This window comes from Bos grunniens, chromosome 4, assembly GCF_055505025.1.
Source record: "Bos grunniens cultivar Pamir isolate PY7600 chromosome 4, Bosgru_T2T1.0, whole genome shotgun sequence".
Taxonomy (NCBI): domain Eukaryota; kingdom Metazoa; phylum Chordata; class Mammalia; order Artiodactyla; family Bovidae; genus Bos; species Bos grunniens.
Window position 1 is genome coordinate 49018072 of NC_141168.1, and position 27269 is coordinate 49045340.

Here is a 27269-nt window from a genome sequence, read left to right on the forward strand (position 1 = left end):
CAATATTTTCATTAGAGGTTGCAAAATGACATTTTTCAAATTTTCCCATTCTTAGCTGGTCTTCTTATATAGAGTTTTTCCTCATCAGCTGAGCTGTTTAGTTAACCTACAGTGCATTTCCAACTGAAAAGTTAGGGAAATGCCAGCTTCTTCCCTTTGCCAATTTTAACAGTTTAAAAGGGCAATCTCAAATGGTAACAAATGAGATTTTTTTCAGTCCTGTTTTTAAGTAGCATTGTGGACTTACGGAGTTTTCATTAATTCATTATGTTTCGGTTGTATATAATCCTATGTTTTGTTTTGATTTTTCAAATTATCATGACTCTTGGCCAGTTGTGGGCAGATTTTTAATATATGAGTCTGAAGCTAATGAGAGAGATCTGGATCAAGGGAGTTCTCAGTAGTGGTTCAAGTCACAGGAGTGGGTAATATTGCCTAAGAAGAGTGTATAGGGTAAAAACTAAGCAGCCTAGATTAGTGATTTAAGTAGCTTCCATAATTTATAGGAATAATCCTTAATATATGAATTTGTGAGTTTTTTCTTTGTAATTTTTCTTCAGTCTTTTATACTATTTTCATGAAATGACTAAAAATTACCAATTAATGCCTTGGAAATTTTTAGTACTCTATTGGGATAATGAGCTGCTACTTTTAATAACTTATTCCATCTGTAATCAATAACCACAGGCTGTTTTGAATCCTTCTAGTCACTCTTGGAGGCCCATGATATTGTGGCATCAAAGTGTTACGAGTCACCTCCATCAAGCCCGGAAATGAATAATTCTTCTATCAATAATCAGTTATTACCAGTAGATGCCATTCGTATTCTTGGTATTCACAAAAGGGCTGGGGAACCACTGGTGAGTTGATCAGTCGGTGCCTTCTTAAAGCTGAAATCTTACATACTCGTGACTGAGTCACTACTCTATCTCATTTTTTTCTTTCATAATTTTTATCTTTATGAAAACTTTACTCATGTTTGTTTCATCAGTCTTTTTTGGCTTGTGTATAAAATACACAGGTGATACTCTCAACTTGATTTAGCATGCAGAATTAAACCAAAATTAAACTGAAATAGAGGAGAGAAGAAGTTTGCCTGTGAGTAGAAAAAATTTCAGAGGATAACTTTTTTTCCTATACCCTTTGAAGAAATGAATTGAGGTTGCTTACTAATTATATATAGTAGCAAAATGCAGAAGAACCTTGTTATTAAAAATTGAAAACATTGGTAGGACTCTGTAAGTAAATGTTTACAGTTTCATGCTAACATGGCATTTCGGGGCTCTGACTATGAGAACAGTGAAGTGAGAAAACACCAGGAGCAAGGCCATCAGAATGCACAAATACATTGCTTGCTCCTTTGAGCTTCCTCATATCTTGTGGAATGCAGCCTAAGATATGTTTAATTTTCAAGGTTACTCTTGCCGTGGAAGCCCCTTTTTTAAGGGATGGTGTATGTTGTCACAATTGTACATGGTTTAATGAGATTGGAGTATTGAGTTACAAGTGAACATGGGAAAAGTAGGAATGATTTACTCACTTATTTTTAGAATTATTTTCTTATATATACATAGTCGGGAATATTTACAATTTATTCCTAACAACCAAAAATCAGTAATTCCATTCCTTATTTTCTTCAGGGTGTAACATTTAGGGTTGAAAATAATGATCTGGTAATCGCCCGAATCCTCCATGGAGGGATGATAGACCGTCAGGGTCTGCTTCATGTGGGAGATATCATTAAAGAAGTCAATGGCCATGAAGTTGGAAACAACCCAAAGGAATTACAAGAATTACTGAAAAATATTAGTGGAAGTGTCACCCTGAAAATTTTACCAAGCTATAGAGATACCATTATTCCTCAACAGGTTAGTAATAAAATTCATGCTAATACTAAGAATCCTTTTTTTTTTAAATCACACTGTTGGATGTAACCACCAGTTGCTACTTTTTTGCTAAAGTGAAGAGAAAAAACTGCCTGGTTTAATTGTTCTAAAGTGCCTTATTTTGTCATGGGTGAATTGTTGGTATTTTTAAACAATATTATCTTACTATTCAAAAGGAATTTACTTAAGAAATCTCTCTGTGAATACCATGAACCCTCCGTTCAATTCAGTCATCAGTTGTGTCGTCTGACTCTGTGACCCCATGGACTGCAGCACTCCAGACCTCCCTGTCCATCACCAACTCCTGGAGCATGCTCAAACTCATGTCCATTGAATCTGTGATGCCATCCCACCATCTCATCCTCTGTCTTCCTTTCTCCTCATGCCTTCAGTCTTTCCCAGCATCAGGGTCTTTTCAAATGAGTCAGTTTTTCATATCAAGTGGCCAAAGTATTCGGAGTTTCACCTTCAGTATCAGTCCTTCCAATGAATATTCAGGACTGATTTCCTTTAGGATGGACTGGTTGGATCTCCTTGCAGTCCAAGGGACTCTCAAGAGTCTTCTCCAACACCACAGTTCAAAAGCATCAATTCTTCAGCACTCAGCTTTCTTTATAGTCCAACTCTCACATCCGTACATGACTACTGGAAAAACCATAGCTTTGACTAGATGGACCTTGTTTGCAAAGTAATGTCTCTGCTTTTTAAATTAGCTATCTAGATTGGTATAGCTTTTCTTCCAAGGAGCAAGCCTCTTTTAATTTCATGGTTGCAATCACCATCTGCAGTGATTTTGGAGCCCCATAAAATAAAGTCTCACTGTTTCCATTTTTTCCCCATATATTTGCCATGAAGTAATGGGACCAGACGCCATGATCTTAGTTTTTCAAATGTTGAGTGTTAAGCCAACTTTTTGGCTTAAACTCACCTTGTGCAGTGATTTTTGGACCCTAGCATTTCAGTAACCTACAGCTAATAGGAGAAAAACCTTAAAGACTTTTTGTCATTAATTAGCAAATAGTTTTGACACATGTCATGTTCCAAGCCCTGCGAGGAAAATAAGCATGTAGTCCTGATCACCTTTACCTTAGTGTTCCAGTGATGGGCTAAACAGAGAATGAGGACAGAAAGAGAGGATGGGTCCAAATTGAAAAGAATCTTGAACACCTGGTTTTACCATTTGCTCTATGTTTTGTAACTGATTTTTAGGTAAAACAGATTATTAAGCCTGGCAGTGTTTTCATGACAGTGGTCACTAACCTCATTATGTTGAGTGAATTTTAAAAAGAAGAGAGATGAGATTGTGTAGCCAGGAAGCAGATTTTTGAAAGTGTGAGGTAATTTGTGAAAGGCAATTCTTAGGAAAGGCTGTGATGACTGCTTTGTTTCAAATAACTGTGCCACCACTTACTAACTTATCCTCTCTGTGTTTGTTTTCTCATCTGTATAGTTAGGAGTATTTCTTTTCTCAAAAGATTACTGTAAGGATCAAATAAGTTAATTCAGCAGCACCTGTCACATCCTGCATGCCAGCCCATAGCTGCTGCTATTGTTGTGATGGTGGTAATGAGGTGGTGGTGTAATTCCAAAGAAATGGTAAAGAAGGAAAAAGTGATGAGATAATTGCAAAGGAACAGTTGACACTTTAGATAAGTACGTTGAAACTTGAGAGGGTTTTCAAATCCAGATAATGTAGATATAGGAAATATTTATCAGTATTTTAGATGCATTTAATTATTTAGGTTTTCCAGAAATTTGTTCCAAGTATGAGTAAAACTGCAGGTCTTTTACATAAGATGCTGCCACTATACTTATTTTAATATTGTTAATATGATAATTGAAAAGACTAGTATAGTATAAAAGTCTTAGAAATAACCTATGTTGAATACCTGCTTTATATTGTTCTTTGGGAGAGTAAGAATAGTCAGTTATGAATTTTTAGCATGTAAATTGGATTTCTGAAAATATACAGGCTTGTTGTGAACGTTTGTTTAAATAAAGGATAGAGACCTTGTCTTTTCAAGGAAAAGAATCATAAGAGAAATGGCATTAGAAATTAGACATTTTAAATAGCTAGTGTCCGTCAGACTAGCTTTATTCCTCAATTGGCACCTAAGTAGATTGGAAAAGTAGGAGTTAAGATTTATTTATTTTTTTAAAATTATACATTAGTTGTGATAGACTTTTTTTTTTTAACCCCCTGTGGTTCAAACTTCAGAATTCCTATCAGCTCACCATGACTATAATGGACTTTTATGGAAAATTTTTTGTAATATCAGTAGCTAGGGCTTTGGCTCAAATCCCTTTGTAGAATCTGCACCTGGTGAATGGTCTGAATGATGTGAAATGCAAGGATCTTTAGCCCTGTCTTAGACATACATTGTTCTCTGAAGGCACAAGACAAAATCTGCTTTTTATTTAGCCTTCAGAACTGGGAGAAGGCATTGAAATGGGGAAGGTCTAATCTTCCATCCAAGCCTGAGCCAGTCTCAGACCTGTCTTACCATAAAAAAAGAAGGGACTAACATGAAAACTTCGAACAGGAGAGATAAAACACACCCAATTGGGACATTTTTAAAGCGAAAGGGGGAATAATTACTAATTATACTAGAATAGGACTGTCCTGGGTGCACTGTGTTCCTCTTATAAGAGTAACACTAATGGAAAGCAAGGGCTTTTAGCCTCTCCAGTTCTACCACTCTTTCACTAACTGGAAACTCCACCAACTCTATTTCTTAACTGCCGTGAGAGCAGATGGAAGCCAGGAGGTCTTCATACCAGGGTTGTGTCTTTCAAAGCATGGTCAATGGATCATCTTTATCAATAGCATTTGAGGTGCTTATTAAAAATCCAAAATCTTTCATGAAACCACAGAATCTATATTTTTAAATTTGAAGACCAGGAGGGGTTAGAAATTGCAGCTAATTCTGAAGTTCTCCAGCTTACATGTATGTAGGTTTCCAAAGACTTTAAAATTCCATTTCTTTATTTAAGGCCAAATTAATGGGAATTCTCTCTTTAAGGCCATTATGAGCCACATAACAAAAATATGAGAAGAAATTTGTTTTATTTCATTCAAGGATGTACATGTAAGAATTCTCAACAATGTATTAGCAAATGAAATTTAATGATATATAAAAAAAAATAATATAACGTGTCCAAGCTAGGATGGTTTCATGTTAGAAAGTTCATATATGTAACCAAACAAATTAACAGATTAAAGAAGAAAAATATCAGTAGAAAATTCAATGTAATTCAGTTCCTGTTCATGATTTTTTAATTATTTATTTTACTTTACAATATTGTATTGGTTTTGCCATACATTGATTTGAATCTGCCATGAGTGTACACGTGTTCCCCATCCTGAACCCCCGTCCCACCTCCCTCCCCATCCCATCCCTCTGGATCATCCCAGTGCACCAGCCCCGAGCACCCTGTATCATGCATCAAACCTGGACTGGCGATTTGTTTCACATATGATATTTTACATGTTTCAATGCCATTCTCCCATATCCTCCCACCTTCGCCCTCTCCCACAGAGTCCAAAAGACTGTTCTATACATCTGTGTCTCTTTTGCTGTCTCGCATACAGGGTTATCGTTACCATCTTTCTAAATTCCATATATGTGCATTAGTATACTGTATTGGTGTTTTTCTTTCTGGCTTACTTCACTCTGTATAATAGGCTCCAGTTTCATCCACCTCATTAGAACTGATTCAAATGTATTCTTTTTAATGGCTGAGTAATATTCAATTGTGTATATGTACCACAGCCTTTTAGGATTAGTAAATTGGGAACAGGAAAGAACCTCCTTAATCTTTTTTTTTTTTTTAAACTAAAACAAACATTATTCTCAATAGTTGACTGTTAGAAGCATTTCTCTTTAAAAATCAGGAACAGGACTTTAAGCTGGTCTTCCTGAGACTACTTGAGTGCCAAGCCCAGGGCCCATGTGAAGTCCCATTTCCACTCCAAGATGGAAAAAACCCACCATAAAGAGAAACCTGCCAAACTTCAGGCATACTTGTGCATTGGTAAAAAGGAACCACCCTCAGATGATATAACAAATATCTGTTGTAACAGATGATAAAAAAAAATCTTCAGTTCTCTTTAAAAAAATTCAGAATAAACATTATCTCTGATTTTAAAGAGGTAAGTATATTTGCACACCAGTAAGTGATGATTCATTTTAACAGTCCTGATGCTCGGACATTTCTGGCAGCAGTCCATTACCAGCTGTGCTGAGACAAAGCTCCTGACAGAAAAGCCACCCAAATCTTAGACCAGCTTGGTGTCAACAAGCTTTCAGAATCCTGGCAGAAGCTGGGTGGAAAGCCCCACTTCCTATTGGGAAGGAGAGTGATCTTGTTCAGAATTTTGATGAGGCTTCCAACAGTGAGGCAAACAGAACTTCTTTAAAAAAAGAAAGAAAAGAAACTTCAAGAATGTTGACTCCTAAAAAATTTTGTTTAGCATGTAGTTAAATATAGAAACCTGTAGTATTTTAAGTTCTGAGGCTCTTGGGCACTGCTGCTTTTTAAATTTTTGTTTGTACACAATTGTTTGCAGTTAATTGAGCCAAAGAAGCCAGAACATAAAGTTTAAAACAAGGGTTAATAATGTCATTGCCTAGTTAAAAAAAATTAAGAACTAGAGAAGGATGTTCATTAGTACCATTTATGTTCAAGCTGGTTTTAGAAAAGGCAGAGGAACCAGAGATCAAATTGCCAACATCCACTGAATTATAGAAAAAGCAAGAGAGTTCCAGAAAAACATCTATTTCTGCTTTATTGACTATGCCAAAACCTTTGACTGTGTGGATCACAATAAACTGTGGAAAATTCTGAAAGAGATGGGAATACCAGACCACCTGATCTATCTCTTGAGAAATTTGTATGCAGGTCAGGAAGCAACAGTTAGAACTGGACATGGAACAACAGACTGGTTCCAAATAGGAAAAGGAGTTCGTCAAGGCTGTATATTGTCACCCTGTTTATTTAACTTATATGCAGAGTACATCATGAGAAACGCTGGACTGGAAGAAACACAAGCTGGAATCAAGATTGCCAGGAGAAATATCAATAACCTCAGATACGCAGATGACACCACCCTTATGGCAGAAAGTGAAGAGGAACTAAAAAGCCTCTTGATGAAAGTGAAAGTGGAGAGTGAAAAAGTTGGCTTAAAGCTCAACATTCAGAAAACGAAGATCATGGCATCTGGTCCCACCACTTCATGGGAAATAGATGAGGAAACAGTGGAAACAGTGTCAGACTTAATTTTTCTGGGATCCAAAATCACTACAGATGGTGACTGCAGCCATGAAATTAAAAGACGCTTACTCCTTGGAAGGAAAGTTATGACCAACCTAGATAGCATGTTAAAAAGCAGAGACATTACTTTGCTAACAAAGATTCATCTAGTCAAGGCTATGTTTTTTCCTGTGGTCATGTATGGATGTGAGAGTTGGACTGTGAATAAGGCTGAGTGCCGAAGAATTGATGCTTTTGAACTGTGGTGTTGGAGAAGACTCTTGAGAGTGCCTTGGACTGCAAGGAGATCCCACCAGTCCATTCTGAAGGAGATCAGCCCTAGGATTTCTTTGGCAGGAATGATGCTAAAGCTGAAACTCCAGTACTTTGGCCACCTCATGCAAAGAGTTGACTCATTGGAAAAGACTCTGATGCTGGGAGGGATTGGGGGCAAGAGGAGAAGGGGACGACAGAGGATGAGATGGCTGGATGGCATCACTAGCTCGATGGACGTGAGTCTGAGTGAACTCCGGGACTTGGTAATGGACAGGGAGGCCTGGCGTGCTGCGATTCATGGGGTTGCAAAGAGTCGGAGCGACTGATCTGATCTGATGTTCAATATTTTATGGAAAATTCCGTAAGCACGAGAAGACAGAAATAATTATGAAAGCAGAAGATTTGGAAAGAAGAACAAAAGTCAGTTTCATTTCTATATGCCATCAGCAGACATCTATAAATGTAACTAAGACATCATTTATAATAGAGAATATCACACTTATGTCTAGAAATAACCTAATAAAAATATTCACCTCCATGCACAAAAAAATTAAGATCTAAATAGATATATCATGTTCATGGACAAGAAAACAGTATTATGAAGATATCAATTTTCCTCAAATTGACTTGTAGATTCAGTTAAATTCCAATGAAAATTTCAATAAGATTTTTCATGGTATATAAGATGCATAACTAAGACAGTTGAGGCAGAAAAGCAGAAATAGGGACTTATTATTAATGTGTAGGAATTAAGATATGTGGTATTGGCATAGGATTAGACAGAATGAGCAGCAGAAGAGAGAGTTCAGAAAGAGATCTACACATATACGTTGCTGTGATATCTCACAGAGCTGATATGTCTTTCAGTGAGAAAAAGACTATTCAGTGAAAGTGTTAATTCATAGGGATAATACGTGAAAATGTGTTACATTTACTGTCTGTACACTGATCTGACACTAATCAAGTAAAGGGGATACATGGTCAGTAAACATGCGAAGAGATATTTAAAATCACAATGTGAGATACCATTTTATACCATTCAGTTGCAAAAAAATGTAGATGTGAAACTGGACTCTATCTTCTACATTGCTGGTGCCAGTGTAAATTGGTATAACCACTTTGGGAGGGCAAAAGGTTTAGCATTATCAAGGTTGAAAGTTTCCACATACTAAGACACATAAGTTTTTAGAGCAATATGTGTATAGCTGGAAACATGTTGATAAGCATGTCAGTTCCCCAAAGAGCACATGCATAGAGCATAATACTATCTTTTAAAAGTTTTAAATAGCTGTATATTTTTGCAGGTTATATATAGGTTTAATAAAACTTACAAAAAGGAAAGCAAAGAATTTGTGAACACAAGATTCAGGATGAGGGTTACCTTTGCTTTGGGGGAAGCCAGGGCAGTGCAAGGAAATGGAATGTGGGCAGGAGGACCGTGTAGGTTTCTAGCTTCTGTTTTATGTGGTAAGCTCATGACTGTTTATTACATTATTAAAACTAACAAAATTAAAAAACAAAAGCAGACCTTGCATGGACCAATGACTCAAGTGTAGTGTAAATTAAGAATTATTAGTATGAGTCAGATCAGCGTAGGTTTATTTATTTGTTTATAGTAACAATGTGACCCACATATGGTTATTTACCGTATAGGAGTATGAATTGCCTCTCAGAGCTTTTTAAACCAAATGTATAGTTTCCTTGTTGATCTCAAAATATGTTATTTGTATGTGTGCATTTGAGTAGGTGGAATTCATGCACTTTGAAAATCTTTGGGAAAATAGCATATCTGTTATTATCTTAGAGAACTTCTTAGCAACTCTGATCATTGGGTTCACTACCTTGTCACTTACTATACTTATATACTGTTACTTATATGCAGACTCAGGTGGACCTGAAACTATGGTTTGAGGCTGAGAGTGTGTGCACAGCACTTGTACCATGTTCAACCAACACATTCCCAAATGAATTACCAGCCTCTTTCTGATTTATGACAAAGGTCATGGTGGAGATGTTTCTCTAGCCTGTCACATTTGATTTCTCTTCTTCTAACTGTTACCATTTGCACAGGCACAGTATATTTCTGTACAGTATTTTATTTTGTCAGTACTTTGACTTTTTATTTTTACATTTTCAAAATATCTTTGAGGTAACGTTCATAGAAATAGCATACACTTACATACATAGTATGTAATTAATGAATGTGGACATATCTGTTATGTACCCATGAAACCGTCAATACAATCGAGATATAGTGAACATTTCTGTCACCCCTAGAAGTTTTCCTGGGTTCACTGTAATCCTTCCTGCCTGCTCCTTATCCCAACCTTCATGCCAGGCAAGTACTGCTCTTCTGTCACTATAAATTAGTTTATATTTTCTGTATTTTTATATAAATGGGTTCATACAACATGAATCCTTTGATTTTGCTTTTTTGTAAAAAAAAAAAAAAATCTGACTTCTTTCTTTCAGCATAATTATTTAAGAGATTTAACCATGTTTTCATGTGTATCAGTAGTTGATTCCTTCTTATTGACAAGTGATATTCCATTACATGGCTGTACCACAGTTGGATTTATCCACTAACTGGCTAGTGAACATTTCTGTTGTTTCTAGTTTGGGGCTATTATAAATAAAGATGCTAAACATTTACATGTAAGTCCCTAGAGTAAATACCTAAGACTTGAAGTATTGGGTCATTTGATATGTTGTATGTTGAACTTTTAAAGAAATGGCCAAACTGTTTTCAAAAGTGGTTGTACCAGTTTACATTTTCAGCAACATTACATGAAAGTTGCAATTATTGCACATCTTCACCAACATTTGGTATGGTCAGTCTTTATAATTTTAGCCATTCTTATAAGGGTGGATGGTGTCTTATGGTGACTTTAATTTGCATTTTCCTCATGATTGCTAAGATTGAGCATCTTTTCACATGCTTATTTGCCATGGTTATGACAACTTTAATGTCTTCAAATCTTCACCCATTTTTTTATTGAGTTGTTGTTTTCCATTTGTTTAGTTTTGAGAGTTCTTTATGTTTTGATACAAGTACTTTATTGGAATTATGATTTACAAAGACTTTTTCCTAGTGAGAAAGCTTGTCTTCATTCTCTTAGCAGTATAATATGAAGGCAGATGTTCTTGATTTTGATGAAGTCTAATTTGTCCTTTTTTTAATGAATCATGCTTTTTTTCTGTGTAAAAAAAAATGTTTGTACAACACAAGTTTATAAAGATTTTCACTTTTCGTTGTATTCTCGCATCTTGTTCTATGATCCATTTTCTCTGAATTTTTGTATAAGGGATAAGATATGCATCAAAGAATTGGTTTGGATTTCCTGTTTCTGTTTTTGCATCTGGGTATCCAATTTTTCCAGCTCTATTTGTTGAAAAACTGTTTCTTTCATTAGATTTGGACATTGTTTTGATTGTTTCTACTTCAAATATTGTTTCTGTTCCTCAATTTCTCCTGCCCTTTGGTGATATATGAGTTATTCATGTTGGGCTCCTTGAAATTGTCCCATAGCTCACTGATACTCTTTTCATTTATTCAGTCTTGTTCTCTCCCACTTTTTCATGTTGGACAGTTTCTATTGCAATGTCTTCACATTTATTATTCTTTTTTCCCCTAAGATGTCTAATCTGCTGTTAATCATATTTGGTATACTTTTCATCTCAGATATTTTTGTTTTCATCTCTAGAAATTTGAACTGAATCTTTTTTTCTTTATATATGCCATGTTTCTACCTAACATGTCGAATCCTTCCTCTAGCTTCTTGAACATATGCTACAATATGTAAAGTTAAAAATAACTATTTTAGTGTCCTTGCCTACTAATTCAGTCCTATTTGTCATTTCTGTGTCACTTTTCACTGGTTTATTTTTCTTCATATTTTAGATTGTATTTTCCTGCTTATTTGCATGCCTGGTTATTTTTGATTGGCTGCCAGAACTGAATTTTATCTTATTGAGTACTGGATTTTTTTTTAAGCTTAAATATTCTCAAGCTTTGTTCTAGAATAGTTATAAGGGAGCAGTCAGACACTTTCAGATTTTGTTTTATAAGCTTTGTTAGGTGAATGACTATTGTAATGAATAGCACCGTCATAGGTAATAAAAGATCTTAACTCACAAAAAAAAACAACAACAACAAAAAAAACAAACAAAAGAAAAGACTAAGTCTAGGGCAAAACTCTCTTGAATACTGAAAGAAAGTGAAAGTAAAATCACTAGTTGTGTCCGACTCTTTGAGATCCCATGGACTATAGTCTACCAGGCTTCTCTGTCCATGGGATTTTCCAGGCAAGAGTACTAGAATGGGTTGCCATTTCCCTCTCCAGGGGATCTTCCTGACCCAAGGATCAAACCCAGGTCTCCTGCATTGCAGGCATGAATTATGAAGCTTTTTCACTCACAATGGTGATAGCAGAAACTGTTTGATGTTACATGATCTTCTGATATCTTTGCCCATTAATGCTGCTCTTTACACACCTGGAGTAACAGGCAAATTTGGCCTTGGAACATGGAATGAAGCAGGGCAAAGACTAATAGAGTTTTGCCAAAACAAATGCACTGGTCATAACAAACACCCTCTTCCAACAACACAAGAGAAGACTCTACACATGGACATCACCAGATGGTCAACACCGAAATCAGATTGATTATATTCTTTGCAGCCAAAGATGGAGAAGCTCTATAGAGTCAGCAAAAACAAGACCAGGAGCTGACTGTGGCTCAGACCATGAACTCCTTATTGCCAAATTCAGACTTAAATTGAAGAAAGTAGGGAAAACCACTAGACCATTCCGGTATGACCTAAATCAAATCCCTTATGATTATACAGTGGAAGTGAGAAATAGATTTAAGGACCTAGATCTGATAGATAGAGTGCCTGGTGAACTATGGAATGAGGTTCGTGACACTGTACAGGAGACAAGGATCAAGACCATCCCTAAGAAAAAGAAATGCCAAAAAGCAAAATGGCTGTCTGGGGAGGCCTTACAAATAGCTGTGAAAAGAAGAGAAGCGAAAAGCAAAGGAGAAAAGGAAAGATATAAGCATCTGAATGCAGAGTTCCAAAGAATAGCAAGAAGAGATAAGAAAGCCTTCTTCAGTGATCAGTGCAAAGAAATAGAGGAAAACAACAAAATGGGAAAGACTAGAGATCTCTTCAAGAAAATCAGAGATACCAAAGGAACATTTCATGCAAAGATGGGCTCGATAAAGGACAGAAATGGTATGGACCTAACAGAAGCAGAAGATATTAAGAAGAGATGGCAAGAATACACAGAAGAACTGTACAAAAAAGGTCTTTACGACCCAGATAATCACGATGGTGTGATCACTGACCTAGAGGCAGACATCCTGAAATGTGAAGTCAAGTGGGCCTTAGAAAGCATCACTATGAACAAAGCTAGTGGAGGTGATAGAATTCCAGTTGAGCTATTCCAAATCCTGAAAGATGATGCTGTGAAAGTGCTGCACTCAATATGCCAGCAAATTTGGAAAACTCAACAGTGGCCACAGGACTGGAAAAGGTCAGTTTTCATTCCAATCCCAAAGAAAGGCAATGCCAAAGAATGCCCAAACTACCGCACAATTGCACTCATCTCACACGCTGGTAAAGTAATGCTCAAAATTCTCCAAGCCAGGCTTCAGCAATATATGAACTGTGAACTTCCTGATGTTCAAGCTGGTTTTAGAAAAGGCAGAGGAACCAGAGATCAACTTGCCAACATCCGCTGGATCATGGAAAAAGCAAGAGAGTTCCAGAAAAACATCTATTTCTGCTTTATTGACTATACCAAAACCTTTGACTGTGTGGATCACAATAAACTGTGGAAAATTCTGAAAGAGATGGGAATACCAGACCACCTGATCTATCTCATGAGAAATTTGTATGCAGGTCAGGAAGCAACAGTTAGAACTGGACATGGAACAACAGACTGGTTCCAAATAGGAAAAGGAGTACGTCAAGGCTGTATATTGTCACCCTGTTTATTTAACTTATATGCAGAGTACATCATGAGAAATGCTGGATTGGAAAAAAGACAAGCTGGAATCAAGATTGCTGGGAGAAATATCAATAACCTCAGATATGCAGATGACACCACCCTTATGGCAGAAAGTGAGGAGGAACTCAAAAGCCTCTTGGTGAAAGTGGAGAGTGAAAAAGTTGGCTTAAAGCTCAACATTCAGAAAACGAAGATCATGGCATCTGGTCCCACCACTTCATGGGAAATAGATGGGGAAACAGTGGAAACAGTGTCAGACTTTATTTTTCAGGGCTCCAAAATCACTGTAGATGGTGACTGCAGCCATGAAATTAAAAGACACTTACTCCTTGGAAGGAAAGTTATGACCAACCTAGATAGCATATTAAAAAGCAGAGACATTACTTTGCCAACAAAGGTCCAGCTAGTCAAGGCTATGGTTTTTCCAGTGGTCATGTATGGATGTGAGAGTTGGACTGTGAAGAAGGCTGAGCACCGAAGAATTGATGCTTTTGAGCTGTGGTGTTGGAGAAGACTCTTGAGAGTGCCTTGGACTGCAAGGAGATCCCACCAGTCCATTCTGAAGGAGATCAGCCCTGGGATTTCTTTGGAAGGACTGATGCTAAAGCTGAAACTCCAGTTCTTTGGCCACCTCATGCTAAGGGTTGACTCATTGGAAAAGACTGATGCTGGGAGGGATTGGGGGCAAGAGGAGAAGGGGACGACAGAGGATGAGATGGCTGGATGGCAACACTGACTCGATGGACGTGAGTCTGAGTGAACTCCGGGAGTTGGTGATGGACAGGGAGGCCTGGCGTGCTGCGATTCATGGGGTCGCAATTGTCGGACACAACTGAGCGACTGATCTGATTCCCTGATTAGTATTCAGCTGAACCTAGAAGGAGTCCTCTGCAGTTCTCAAGTTCTTTCTCTGGGCAATCTTTCCTTACTGTTGCTCTTTTCTGTGCACTGTGGCCACTTTGATAGCCCTGGTCACTCAGCTCATCTCCTCAAGGTGGAGACCGTCAGGCTTCTACCTAGAGTCCCCCTTCCTGCATTACACCTGGAAACTTTTTCTCTGCAGTTAGTTGGGGCAGTGGTAAAGTTCATCTTGTTTGTTTCCATTTTTTTTTAAGGATCACTGTCTTTGTAGTCTGATGTCTTGACAAACATTTCATATATTTTGTCCTATATTTTAGTTTTCTCAGGTTAGAGAATGGGTCCTTGTTACCTCATTTTAGTCAGAAGGGGTGTTATTTTATCTTTACTTTCATTACCATAAGAACTTAGTTTTCATTTAGAAGGTTCTAAGAGTCAAGAAGTAAGAATACGTATTCCGTTGAAATCTCTCTCCTAATCCACTACCAGTCTAGTCCTCACTTCCTATTGTTAAACAATTAGATTGCTTCCAATCACTTGTGATTAAGAAATAATCAGTAGTTAATAGTCTTCTATGTAAGTCATTTTGCATATATCTGAGTTAACACTGCTGTTGAGTACATTCCCAGAGATGGATTACTAGGTCAGAGATTTTTTGTAATTTTGATAGCTGTTGATTGCTAAATTGGCCTCTCAAGGGATTAAATCAATTTTTCCACCCACCTGTTAGGACTGTGGGTCACTTGGCATTTTCCTATCTACAGAATGTTGTCAGATATTTGGATCCCTGCTAATGTGATGGGAGGAAAATGTTACTATAATATAGTTTTAATTTGTATTTATACTCTGAGTGAGGTTAACATTGCTTCCTGGTTTAAAAGCCACTTTCTTTTTTCAATTCCAACTCCTTTAGATTGTTGATCACTTAGTTCTGTTAGTGATTAGAATATGAGATTGAAATATTTTAGCAGATTGTGTTTAGTCACTTCTTAACCAATAAACAGTTAACATCCATAGCTTATTAGTGAAACATTTTTAAGTGTGCTTAATAAAATATAATTGTACAAAATCTAGTCAAATCTCTATGATTTAAAGGCCATTGCAAAATGTTTAGATCAGAGGTTGGGGTTAATTGATTTTTCAGACAAATTTTCAAAGGTCAGAGTAAAACTAATATAATCTGAGTATTTGAAGCATAAGAGTAATGTCCCAAAGCTAATTTGGTTAATGAGAAAAATGAGAATTGTTTCTTCTAGAAATCATTTACATTTGAGAGATGTGGTTTGTTTCACAAATGATGATATTTCCAGCACCTTTTGATGGGAGTAGGGAAGTGAATATTTGTGAGAAAGTGTAAGCCTTTTGTTACAAGTATATTCTGACCCACAGGTAAGACCAATAGACACATTCACGGTTAGATGATAGAATTCTCTTACTATTGATCCAGTACAGCTTTTATGAGAAATAAGGAGTATCCAAGTATTTTTTTTTTTTTTTACAACTTTTACATATCCCTCCTTCATCTTTACCTCATCTCTGCTAACTTTTGCTTCTATCATTTATAATTTTCAGGTATTATACCCTTTGGACATTTAATTAGGGAAGTAGTTGCTTTACCAAGTGAATGAAATGAAAATGGGCCAGTAGTTTGTTTATATTTATTTAATTTATTATCAATTTAAAGTCTGGCTTTATTTATGCAATGAAAAATATATTTTTAGAGTTGCACCAATATGGAGAGGCATCCCGCACACGTCCGTCAGGTATGGTGTCATTCCAGGACATTTTGTGGTACTCCGTGTTTCTGTCTTATTAGCCAACTAAATTTACCTAATTACATTTAATCATTTTGGTTTTTATCCATTGCCAAACCACTGAGCTGCATGCCATTGTCAAGTTAGCCAATTATCACATTTTAGCGATCATAATACTGTTTGTATGCTTGCTTTGTAGATATTTCTAAAATTGCGTATCAGGAAAAAAATTACTGGTTTACTGATTTTTTTTAAGCATTAATATTTAGCCTTTCAAAAGTTATTGAAAATATTCTGAATGCTTTCTATAAAAATCATCTAATTGTAAATAACTAAAATTTTGTCATGTTTCAAATTTAATTATTTTTAAATTATTTTAATATGCATCTGTCACATTACATTTTACTACACTAATAATGTAATGATCTACTTGTGCTATTTGAATATCCTGTTTGGTTATATTTATACAAGTATTGATAAACATAGGAAAGTAACATCATTATTTTGACTAATTATGTGCTTTCCTGCTTGTTAGTTTACCTGCTGATTAATGCTTAGTCAGTTTTCTAGAAGATAAAATTTAAATTTCTATAAATATGCCTGGAAAAGGTCTGTAGTAAGAAAGTAATTGGTCTGAACTTGCCATTGAATACTGAAAATGCTTTTAACCTAACTAGAATTCAAAATTAAATAAACTAAATATTTTGGATATTGGAGATCATAACTACCATGCTAATTGACATAGTTTTATTAATAAAACAGATTTAAAAGAAATTTCCATAGTTACATGAATTTAAATTGGAAATAGCTTCAAGGCTTTTTTAGTATTTGTTTTAGTATTAATTTGATGCTGATCTTTTACATCAAAGCAGGATAATTCCAGAAAACTATTTTCCTCACAACTTTTGGCCAGTGTGAATCTATGTGACTAAAAATATATGTTATTACCAGGGATGAAAGTTTGTTTTTTTAAAAAAAGGTTACTGACTATATTTCAGGTCTGATTTCAACATGAACCTTTATTGTTTAATTTTGGCTTTAGGAACCTTTCAAAAAGTCATTCCTACTATATCTGAAACATATGACCTAACTGCATATATTAGTTCAGGATGTTAATTAGAAAGTGTCATTTACTTACATAAAAATTGTGCACTGTTGGTTGGACAATCATCTGAAAAGATTGGGAGAAAGTGAGAAAGCAAGAAAGGTGGAAGAAACAGTTGTTAAACTGTTAAGATTAGAAGTTAAAGATAGAAACAAAAATTTAATGTAATACTAATGTTTATTTCCTGTTTTGTTTTCTGATACCAAATTATTAATGTTCTAATAACTTTATATTTAAGGAAAACAAGTTCCTTAGCTGAAGTACTAAATACATTATCATTTACATTATCAATTAATTCACAGTGCTTTGAAAAAGATTTCCAAAATCCAGTGACAAATGGTACATTTCTAGTATTTTTAATTGTGCTGTGTTTTAGGTATTTGTGAAATGTCATTTTGATTATAATCCATACAATGATAACCTGATACCCTGCAAAGAAGCAGGATTGAAGTTTTCAAAAGGAGAAATTCTTCAGATTGTAAACAGAGAAGACCCAAACTGGTGGCAGGTTAGTATGCTTCTCAAAATTTCTTCACCTGCTTTCTTATTTTCAATATTAGATCTGACCAATATCTGAATATTCAGGAGGAAAGTATTATTGTTTGTTCTAGTGATTTTTTTTTCCCTGCATGAACAGCTCCTGCTTCATGGCTATTAATTTTGTGGACAGAAGACCAAATTGAGAGGGACTTTGTGAGCAGCTGTTAATAAATTCAGTATTAACTAGCCTGTGGTTTAGAGACTAGACCAGTCGGTTCTTCCACATAAGATTATAGTAAAATATAGCACTCAGCAGGAACAACTCCCCTGAGGTCATCCCTTTTTCAGTGTTTGTTTTAACTAGAAGTCTTTACTGTGGGTAGAGTAGTCTTCCTCTTGTCTTCTCTCACTGTATGTATGTTCATGACAAATAAAATTTAATTTCTTTAATTCTTGAATCTATTTGCCCACCTCAGTTATTGAGAGTTGAAGGTTTGCTTTATCATCTGTGTTGTTTGGTTTTGGATTAAAATCTGTGTGTATAGAAAGGGATATGTGTTACCACTGTCTTTTCCCCCTCCATTTTTCAGAAGACGTGTGTGATAGTCTTCTTGTTTTTCCTTTTCACTAATACAGCTTTCAGAAGTCTCTAGCAGCAGTAATAAGTCTGTTTTTGTAATTGCTTACAGAGACTAACAACCAGAACTGGAGAAACAAAGTCTAAAATTCCTTAAACTGTCACAGTAAAAGAGAGTCTCATTAAGGAGCAAGGTGTGAGCGGGAAGGACCTGGGATCCATGCTGAACTCTGAATTAAACTGAGATATTAGAAACTCAGGGCTTCCCTGGTGGCTCAGACCATAAAGAATCTGACTGCAATGCAAGAGACCCAGGTTCAGTTCCTGGGTCGGGAAAATCTCCTGAAGAAGGGAATGGCAGCCCACTCCAGTATTCTTGCCTGGAGAATTCCATGGCCAGAGGAGCCTGGCAGGGTACAGTCCACGGGGTCACTAAGAGTCGGATACCACTGAGCAACTAAACTTTCATTAGTAACTCAAATTAACTCTAATAAGTTATATTGACTTCTGAGGGGGGATGAATTGTAACAATAAGAACAATCTTACTAATATGTCCTTCAAATTAAGACATTATAATGTATAAGTGTACTGTGGTGAGAGAACTAAGAAATGAATAAACAGAATCCATGAGTTCAAGAGGTTTCAACTGAATTTCTTAGAACTCTCATCTAAAAATATCTGCTTTCTATGGGCAGTTTCCTTTGTTGAACTTTCCCAAGTTTCTTTTTTACCCCCTTCTCTCTGAATGCCATCTCAGTTTTCTTCTAACCATGTCAGCATTATCTATCTGTCTCTTCCTGCATTTTTGTCATCTGTTACTCAAAATGTATTTTTTAAGATTTTAATTGCTAAAAATAATACTAGATTTTTCTGTTCTAGTTGTAAGGGTAAAGTCACTAACATTGTGTGATAAGCCAGTATCTCTAGTAGCCAGTTCTCCAGCCACTGTTTTGAAATACTTTGGGTTTCAGTTTAAAAGTTAAGTTTTTTTTTTAATTAATTTATTTTTTATTGAAGAATAATTGCTTTACAGAATTTTGCTGTTTTCTGTCAAACCTCAACATGAATCATCCATAAGTATACATATATCCCCTCCCTTTTGAAGCTCCCTCCCAAATCCCTCCCTATCCCACCGCTCCAGCCCGACACAGAGCCTCTGTTTCATTTTCCTGAGGCATACAGCAAATTCCCATATCTATTTTACATATGGTAGTGTGAGTTTTCTTGTTACTCTTTACATACGTTTCACCTTCTCCTCCCCTCTCCCATGTTCATAAGTCTATTCTCTATGTATGTTTCTCCACTGTTGCCCTGTAAATAAATTCTTCAGTACCATTTTTGTAGTTCCATATAAATGTGTTAGAATATGGTATTTATCTTTCTGACTCACTTCACTCTGTATAATAGGTTCTAAGTTCATCCACCTCATTAGAATTGACTTAAATGTGTTCCTTATAAAAAGGAACTGAGTAATATTCCATTGTGTAGATGTACCACAACTTCTTTATCCATTCATCTGTTGATGGACATCTAGGTTGCTTCCATGTTCTAGCTATTGCAAATAGTGCTGCAGTGAACAATGGAATACATGAGTCTTTATATGCCTAGGAGTGGGATTGCTGGATCATATGGTGGTTTTATTCCTAGTTTTTAAGGAATCTCCATACCGTCTTCCATAGTGGCTGTATCAATTTACATTCCCACCAACAGTGCAAGAGCATTCCCTTTTCTCTACATCCTCCCCAGCATTTATTGTTTGTAGACTTTTTGATGATGGCCATTCTGAACAGTGTGAGGTGGTATCTCATTGTAGTTTTGATTTGCATTTCTCTAATAATGAGCGAAGTAGGTGAAGTTTTACCCGTTTTAAACTTATTCTTCCTCTCAGGATATTCAGATTCCTGGCAGCATGAATTAAACCCTCCACTCTGTTCTCCCAGTGCTGTCTGTCCCCCCGCCCCCCACTTTGATTTGGCCTCAGGAAATACCATTGTAGTAGGATTAATATGATAGCAAACACCTAACAAGTGCTAACACAGAGAACAGCATTTATTCCTTTCCATTCCCTCTAGTTTAGTGTTATAAATAAAAAGGTATTAGTAATTTAAAGATCCTGTATGCTTTTGTATTTTGGTCTTAAAATTTCACTACCAGGTGGCACTCTGGTTAGATGCCCATTGATTCCTCAGTACTAAGGTCTTTCAGTATCCTGACAGTGCCATGCACTTAAATATCAAGGTCCGTTTCTTAAGAGCAAACTTTTTTTTTTTAACTGACTACTGCATGTCCTGCTTATTAAAATGTTGTCTCAAATTTTAGTCGCTGATATATACAATTCATTAATTTGATTCTAGGCTAGCCATGTAAAAGAGGGAGGAAGTGCTGGTCTCATTCCAAGCCAGTTCCTGGAAGAGAAGAGAAAGGCCTTTGTTAGAAGAGACTGGGATAATTCAGGTGACGAACTCGACACAATAAGTAACAAGTAGCCCTTTGTGGCCACATTTTCTTACCTCTTTCATCTGAATTAGCAGATGAATTTATTTAAAATATATCTAGAGTCAACATCTGCTTCATTGTATCACTCTCAAAAATAAACTTTTTGATCCCTTTCTGCCACCTGCTGGTATTATATCAGAATTCAGTGGCTCAGCTCACCCCTGCCCATTTCGGCTCTGTAGGATGCAACCCTGGGAAGATAATTCTCCCAGCCCTATAGAATACCCCAGGGCAATGTATATATTCCAACATACTGTTTAAGTTATATTTGCCTTGTCATCCTTCAGGACCTTTTTGTGGAACAATAAGTAGCAAAAAAAAGAAAAAGATGATGTATCTCACAACCAGAAATGCAGGTATGTTTTAAATACTTTGAGAAGTCCAAGTGAACTATGAACTAGCTTTATCATTAGTGTGGCATATGTTCTAAATGTATAATTTTAAATGAATGAATTCATATTAGTACCCAATTGCAAGGAACTGCAATATGGACACTCAGTGCAGTAATATATAGGCATTATTTAAATCCTGATATACATGCTTGTACTATCACCAGTGTGCTTTATTTTATGAGCATAATTTACAGTAAAATGAATTCATTAAGATTTATGCTTGTATTAATGAAGGAACAATGTGACAATTGAAACTGTTTTTTTAAGAACTTTGACAGGAACTTATGTGTTATTTCTGCAGAACAAAATCCCTTTTTATGACTATGTTAAAAGTGTTATGATTAATGGCAAACATATTCTACCATAACATTATCCATGATACTTTTGGAGAAAAGTACTGGACCAAACAAATCTTAGCCTGATCTAATAGGATTCTTTCTTAAATTTTTTAGATTTAAAGACAGATAAATATGACACCCACCAGTTACTCTTTTCAGTTGTAGAGGCTGCTAAGAGTGACATGCAGCTCTTTGAATCAGAAGGCTCTAGAGACTCTGATTCAAAGACTCAAAAGAACTGATCATTGTAAAGTGCTTTCTTGACTTTAGAGCTTCCTCTATGCTGGTAATAAACTAAACAGCACACTATAAAGAAAATAATGTAATGACATATTGCAATAATAATAATAATAATATAATAAGGGGAAAATAGATTCTCCCTTAACCTACTGTGGAGAAATTGTGCAAAGAAAGTGTTGCTATTAAGATAATAACCTAAGGAAGAAGTGTTATTATTGTAGATTGAGAGTCATAGCCATAATAATAGGTAATATAATATTTCAAATTCTCTTTGGCTTTATTTTTCATTAAATACATATACTTAAAGCTTTCTTGCAAAATGGAAAGTTTTTCATTTTCCCATTGATTGTAATTTTGGAATGTGTTTCTACTGAAAATGATTAGGATCAACGTTTTATTTTATACATAAATTTAGAATCTTAATATTTAAATGTTATTACGTTGCCTGTATGCATTTTATTAATCAAACTGATATTTGCAGAAGTTGCCACACTATTTATTCATTTATATCACTGAAGGAGTACTCATTCTATGAAACTTAGTTAAGTGGCTACTCTAGGTATACAGCTATCCTTCCTATTTGATATGCACTTTTTAGTGGAATAGATTACATAAACTAATTTGCAATTTGATTATATTAACTAATTATTTCTACTGATGAATTGCGAAGAAACAAGTTTTAATGGATAGTCTGTCTTATAAGGATAAAGCAAGGACACTTTTTTAGCTTTGTTAGATTTTTAAGGCAAAAGGATGGAAGCAGATGTTTAAATCAGAATACAAAATAATTTATTGTACTTTACCAAATTTATTTTTAAAAATCTACGCTAAGTCAGTACCGTTCAGGTGATACTTCACTATCAAGACAGCTAAAACATCACTGAACAGAACTGAATATGATGTTTACAGAACTGAATATGTTGTTTTCCTATTACCCTTACATTTAGAATTCGATCGTCATGAAATCCAGATATACGAGGAGGTAGCCAAAATGCCTCCCTTCCAGAGAAAGACGTTAGTATTGATAGGAGCTCAAGGTGTGGGCCGAAGAAGCTTGAAAAACAGGTTCATAGTGTTAAATCCCACTAGGTTTGGAACCACAGTGCCATGTAAGTCTTCTGCATTTCCTTTGCTATTTGATTTGGAAGGAAAGGATGTGTGTGTTGGCAGGGGGGCCGAGGTGGGGGGTAGGAATTACTATTATTTTATTCCCAAGGAATTTCTAATTATGCCAATGGAAATGAAAGAGCAAATGATACTGAAAGCTTGACAACTCTACAGCTGTCTTGAAATAGCAGTGAAATAGCACTGTAGCCTCTGTCAGCTTGCTGGCTGGTGGCAGTCACTTCTCCAGACTCTTCAATCCGGTAATGTTCATTAAATGCAGGTATTAAGAGTTGTGGCAAAATTAACATTAGCTTTGTATATTCTTGTACGATTGACATATATCTGAAAAGTTGTGTTTTTCACTTATTTTATTGCAAAGAAAAGGGGGAAAGATGCTGGATCCTCTAACACTCCCAATGTCGCAGTCCCTTTGTGAATTTATGTGTTCTGGCTGATAGGTCTCATTCCTTCAAGGTCATGAGCCTGCTTTTTGATAGCACGTCAAAAGAGATTCTTCTTCCAGAGCAAGCAAGATTAATTAAGTTCACATATTTATTTATGTATAAAATACATGATGGGAAGTACAAGCATTAAGTGAACCAAACACTCATTTTATGATCTTTGCATTCTTTCTCCATTCATACATTTACAAGGAAAGTTAAATAATGTCAAAAGCATGCTTGATGAGAATGGAGTTAAAGCAAGGAGTTAAATGATATATCTGCCTTAGAATGCCTTAGTATAAGGACTACTATACATGTGTCTTTATGTCTTCATCTTGGAGATATATGAGCCTTTACTTATGGGAACTTATCTCTTCCCTGAATATAAGCCAGTTTTGCCTTTGTAACTCCCCTTTCTGTGCTTCCATTGCTGACAAGCCCCGTTTTGATTCACATAGAATTTCTGTAGATGTTTTAATTCCTTTAAGCTTTCCAAGTCAGGTCTTAGCCTGACATCACTCCATCTCTTTCAGATGAGTTTTAGGGTGTCTGTCCTTTCATCCAGTATGCTTAGACATTCAGTTCTCAGTGAGTAATCCTGTTGCTAGCATTCTTAGGGGTGTTGTTTGTAATCCCTTTAGGGCTTGAGTTGCATTGTATACACTGTAAATCAGTAAATCAGACAAATCCTAGTTAAATAGTTAACAAAATAAAAATCTCACTGTGACCAGAGTATTTTAAAGTATTTTGTTTTCTGTTTTTATCAAATTAATGCATGTAGCATATTTTATACCGGTGGCAGATTCATTTTGATATTTGGCAAAACTAATACAATTATGTAAAGTTTAAAAATAAAATAAAATAAAATTAAAAAAAAATATATATATATAATGAAAAATAACCCCATCTTCTTCTACCTAGTTACCAGAAACAGTCACTTTTCAATCTTTCTGGTATTTCTTCTGTTAGTCCTCCATATGTTTTAATAATATCTTCACTCTGCTGTTTCTTGCTCTATCCAGTGTAGGCCTTATCTGCTGTCTTCCTGAGTGTCCTCCCAATATAAAGATAGCTCTCAGTTCAGTTCAGTCGCTCAGTTGTGTCCGACTCTTTGCAACCCCATGAATCGCAGCACGCCAGGCCTCCCTGTCCATCACCAACTCCCAGAGTTCACCCAGACTCACGGCCATCGAGTCAGTGATGCCATCCAGCCATCTCATCCTCTGTTGTCCCCTTCTCCTCCTGCCCCTAATCCCTCCCAGCATCAGAGTCTTTTCCAATGAGTCAACTCTTCGCATGAGGTGGCCAAAGTACTGGAGTTTCAGCTTTAGCATCATTCCTTCCAAAGAAATCCCAGGGCTGATCTCCTTCAGGATGGACTAGTTGGATCTTCTTGCAGTCCAAGGGACTCTCAAGAGTCTTCTCCAACACCACAGTTCAAAAGCATCAATTCTTCGGCGCTCAGCCTTCTTCACAGTCCCAACTCTCACATCCATACATGACCACTGGAAAAACCATAGCCTTGACTAGACGAACCTTTATTGGCAAAGTAATGTCTCTGCTTTTGAATATGCTATCTAGGTTGGTCATAACTTTCCTTCCAAGGAGTAAGCGTCTTTTAATTTCATGGCTGCAGTCACCATCTGCAGTGACTTTGGAGCCCAGAAAAATAAAGTCTGACACTGTTTCCACTGTTTCTCCATCTATTTCCCATGAAGTGATGGGACCGGATGCCATGATCTTCGTTTTCTGAATGTTGAGCTTTAAGCCAGCTTTTTAACTCTCCACTTTCACTTTCATCAAGAGGCTTTTGAGTTCCTCTTTACTTTCTGCCATAAGGGTGGTGTCATCTGCATATCTGAGGTTATTGATATTTCTCCCGGCAATCCTGATTCCAGCTTGTGCTTCTTCCAGCCCAGCGTTTCTCATGATGTACTCTGCGTATAAGTTAAATAAGCAGGGTGACAATATACAGCCTTGACGAACTCCTTTTCCTATTTAGAACCAGTGTGTTGTTCCATGTCCAGTTCTAACTGTTGCTTCCTGACATGCATACAAATTTCTCAAGAGGCAGGTCAGGTGGTCTGGTATTCCCATCTTTTTCAGAATTTTCCACAGTTTATTATGATCCACACAGTCAAAGGTTTTGGCATAGTCAGTAAAGCAGAAATAGATGTTTTTCTGGAACTCTCTTGCTTTTTCCATGATCCAGCGGATGTTGGCAATTTGATCTCTGGTTCCTCTGCCTTTTCTAAAACCAGCTTGAACGTCAGGAAGTTCACGGTTCACATATTGCTGAAGCCTGGGTTGGAGAATTTTGAGCATTACTTTACTAGCGTGTGAGATGAGAGCAACTGTGCGGTAGTTTGAGCATTCTTTGGCATTGCCTTTCTTTGGGATTGGAATGAAAACTGACCTTTTCCAGTCCTGTGGCCACTGCTGAGTTTTCCAAATTTGCTGGCATATTGAGTGCAGCACTTTCACAGCATCATCTTTCAGGATTTGGAATAGCTCAACTGGAATTCCATCACCTCCACTAGCTTTGTTTGTAGTGATGCTTTCTAAGGCCCACTTGACTTCACGTTCCAGGATGTCTGGCTCTAGGTGAGTGATCGATCACACCATCGTGATTATCTGGGCCAGTCTTTGTTTTAATACAAAACTATATGCATGAATTCTGTCATAATTCATGCATATAGTTTTGTATTAAAACAAAGACTGGCTTATTCGGTAAGTCACGCATTTTTCTTGGAGACCTCAGTCTCACAAGCCTCAGTCTTCCTGCTTCAGTGAGGACTACACACACTCCTCTCTGTCTATCCCACGTTAGCATAAGGATGTTTCCCTTTATTGTTGTCCTGAGTTGAAGCTATGGCTCCTGGGTCCCATTCTTTTTCTTTCTTGGTTTATTGCATTGTTTTGCTGCGGCACATCACTTGCAACTTGACAAGAAATGGTGTATGGATGTTAATTTTGGGATCTTTGTGTTTGAAGTTGTATGTTTTTTGCCCTGTATTTGATTAATTGAGAATAGAAAGTCTAAATTGTAATACTGAAAAGATGTTACTCTTGAATCCAGTTTGGTTAAGAAGTCTGTTGTTCAGTCACCAGGTCATGTCCAACTCTTTGAGATCCCATGGACTGCAGCACACCAGGCTTCCCTGCTCCTCACCATCTCCCAGAATTTGCCCAAGTTCATGTCCATTGAATCAGTGATGCCATATAATCAATTTATCCTCCGTTGCCCTCTTCTCCTTCTGCTTTCATTCTTTCCCAGCATCAGGGTCTTTTAAGAAGTCTAGGACATCATTTTAATTTTTGTTCTTTCATAAATGACCTGATTTTCCTTCAGAGTCTTTTTATTTTGTTGGTTTTCATTATCTTATAATAATGATGTGCCTTTGTGTGCATCTATTTTTATTCCTTGTGCTGATGATTGTGGCTCTTCAGACTAGAAATTCATGCTCTTCCATTCTAGGGAATTATGTTTCTTCGATGATTTCTCTCTGTTTTCTGTTTTGACTTTTTCTAGAATTTCTATTAGCTAGATGTTGAACATCCTGGATTTATCTCTTTTGTCTCTTACTTTTCATATTGTCTAGCCTTTTATCTTTTTATTCTACTCTTTAAAAGATTACCTTGAATTCTTTATCTTCTATCTCATCAGGGTTTATCACAACTAGTCATAATTTTCATTTTAGGATTATTTTCTGTTTCCTGTTTAATTTTTTTTTCCCATAGCACCATCTGTTTCTGGGAACTATCTCTGCTGTATCTCTAAGAATATTAAATAGTGAGTGTAATTCTTTTTTATGTTTCTGTTGTATAGGATGATTAAAATATTCTGGAGATGAATAATGGTAATGGTTGCACAACAGTGTTAATGTACTTACTGCCAATTAATTGTACACTTAATAATGGTTAAAATGATAAATTTTATGTTATATATATTTTATCATGATTAAAAAACCCTAAGAATTAATCATATTAGCTTCTTAATATTCTAGTATATAAGTATATCATGCTTTATTTAACCCTCTCTGTTAT

The 27269-nt window shown here is 36.2% G+C and overlaps 1 protein-coding gene across 28 annotated transcripts in view; it reads left to right on the forward strand.

Moving 5' to 3' along the window:
• Positions 1–27269, forward strand: part of PALS2 (protein associated with LIN7 2, MAGUK p55 family member) — a 164260-nt gene that overhangs the window by 125123 nt on the left and 11868 nt on the right. For 15 of the 28 annotated variants that reach the window (XM_086396317.1, XM_086396312.1, XM_086396311.1 and 12 more), the window contains 6 exons: positions 708–860; positions 1641–1868; positions 17526–17657; positions 20561–20660; positions 20990–21058; positions 22620–22781. In XM_086396317.1, coding sequence (XP_086252443.1) covers positions 708–860; positions 1641–1868; positions 17526–17657; positions 20561–20660; positions 20990–21058; positions 22620–22781 — 844 coding nt within the window. Of the gene's footprint in view, positions 1–707; positions 861–1640; positions 1869–16011; positions 16054–17525; positions 17658–18318; positions 18621–20560; positions 20661–20989; positions 21059–22619; positions 22782–27269 lie in introns of those variants that run through there. The other 13 variants (XM_086396307.1, XM_086396302.1, XM_086396301.1 and 10 more) reach the window with 3 other exon arrangements.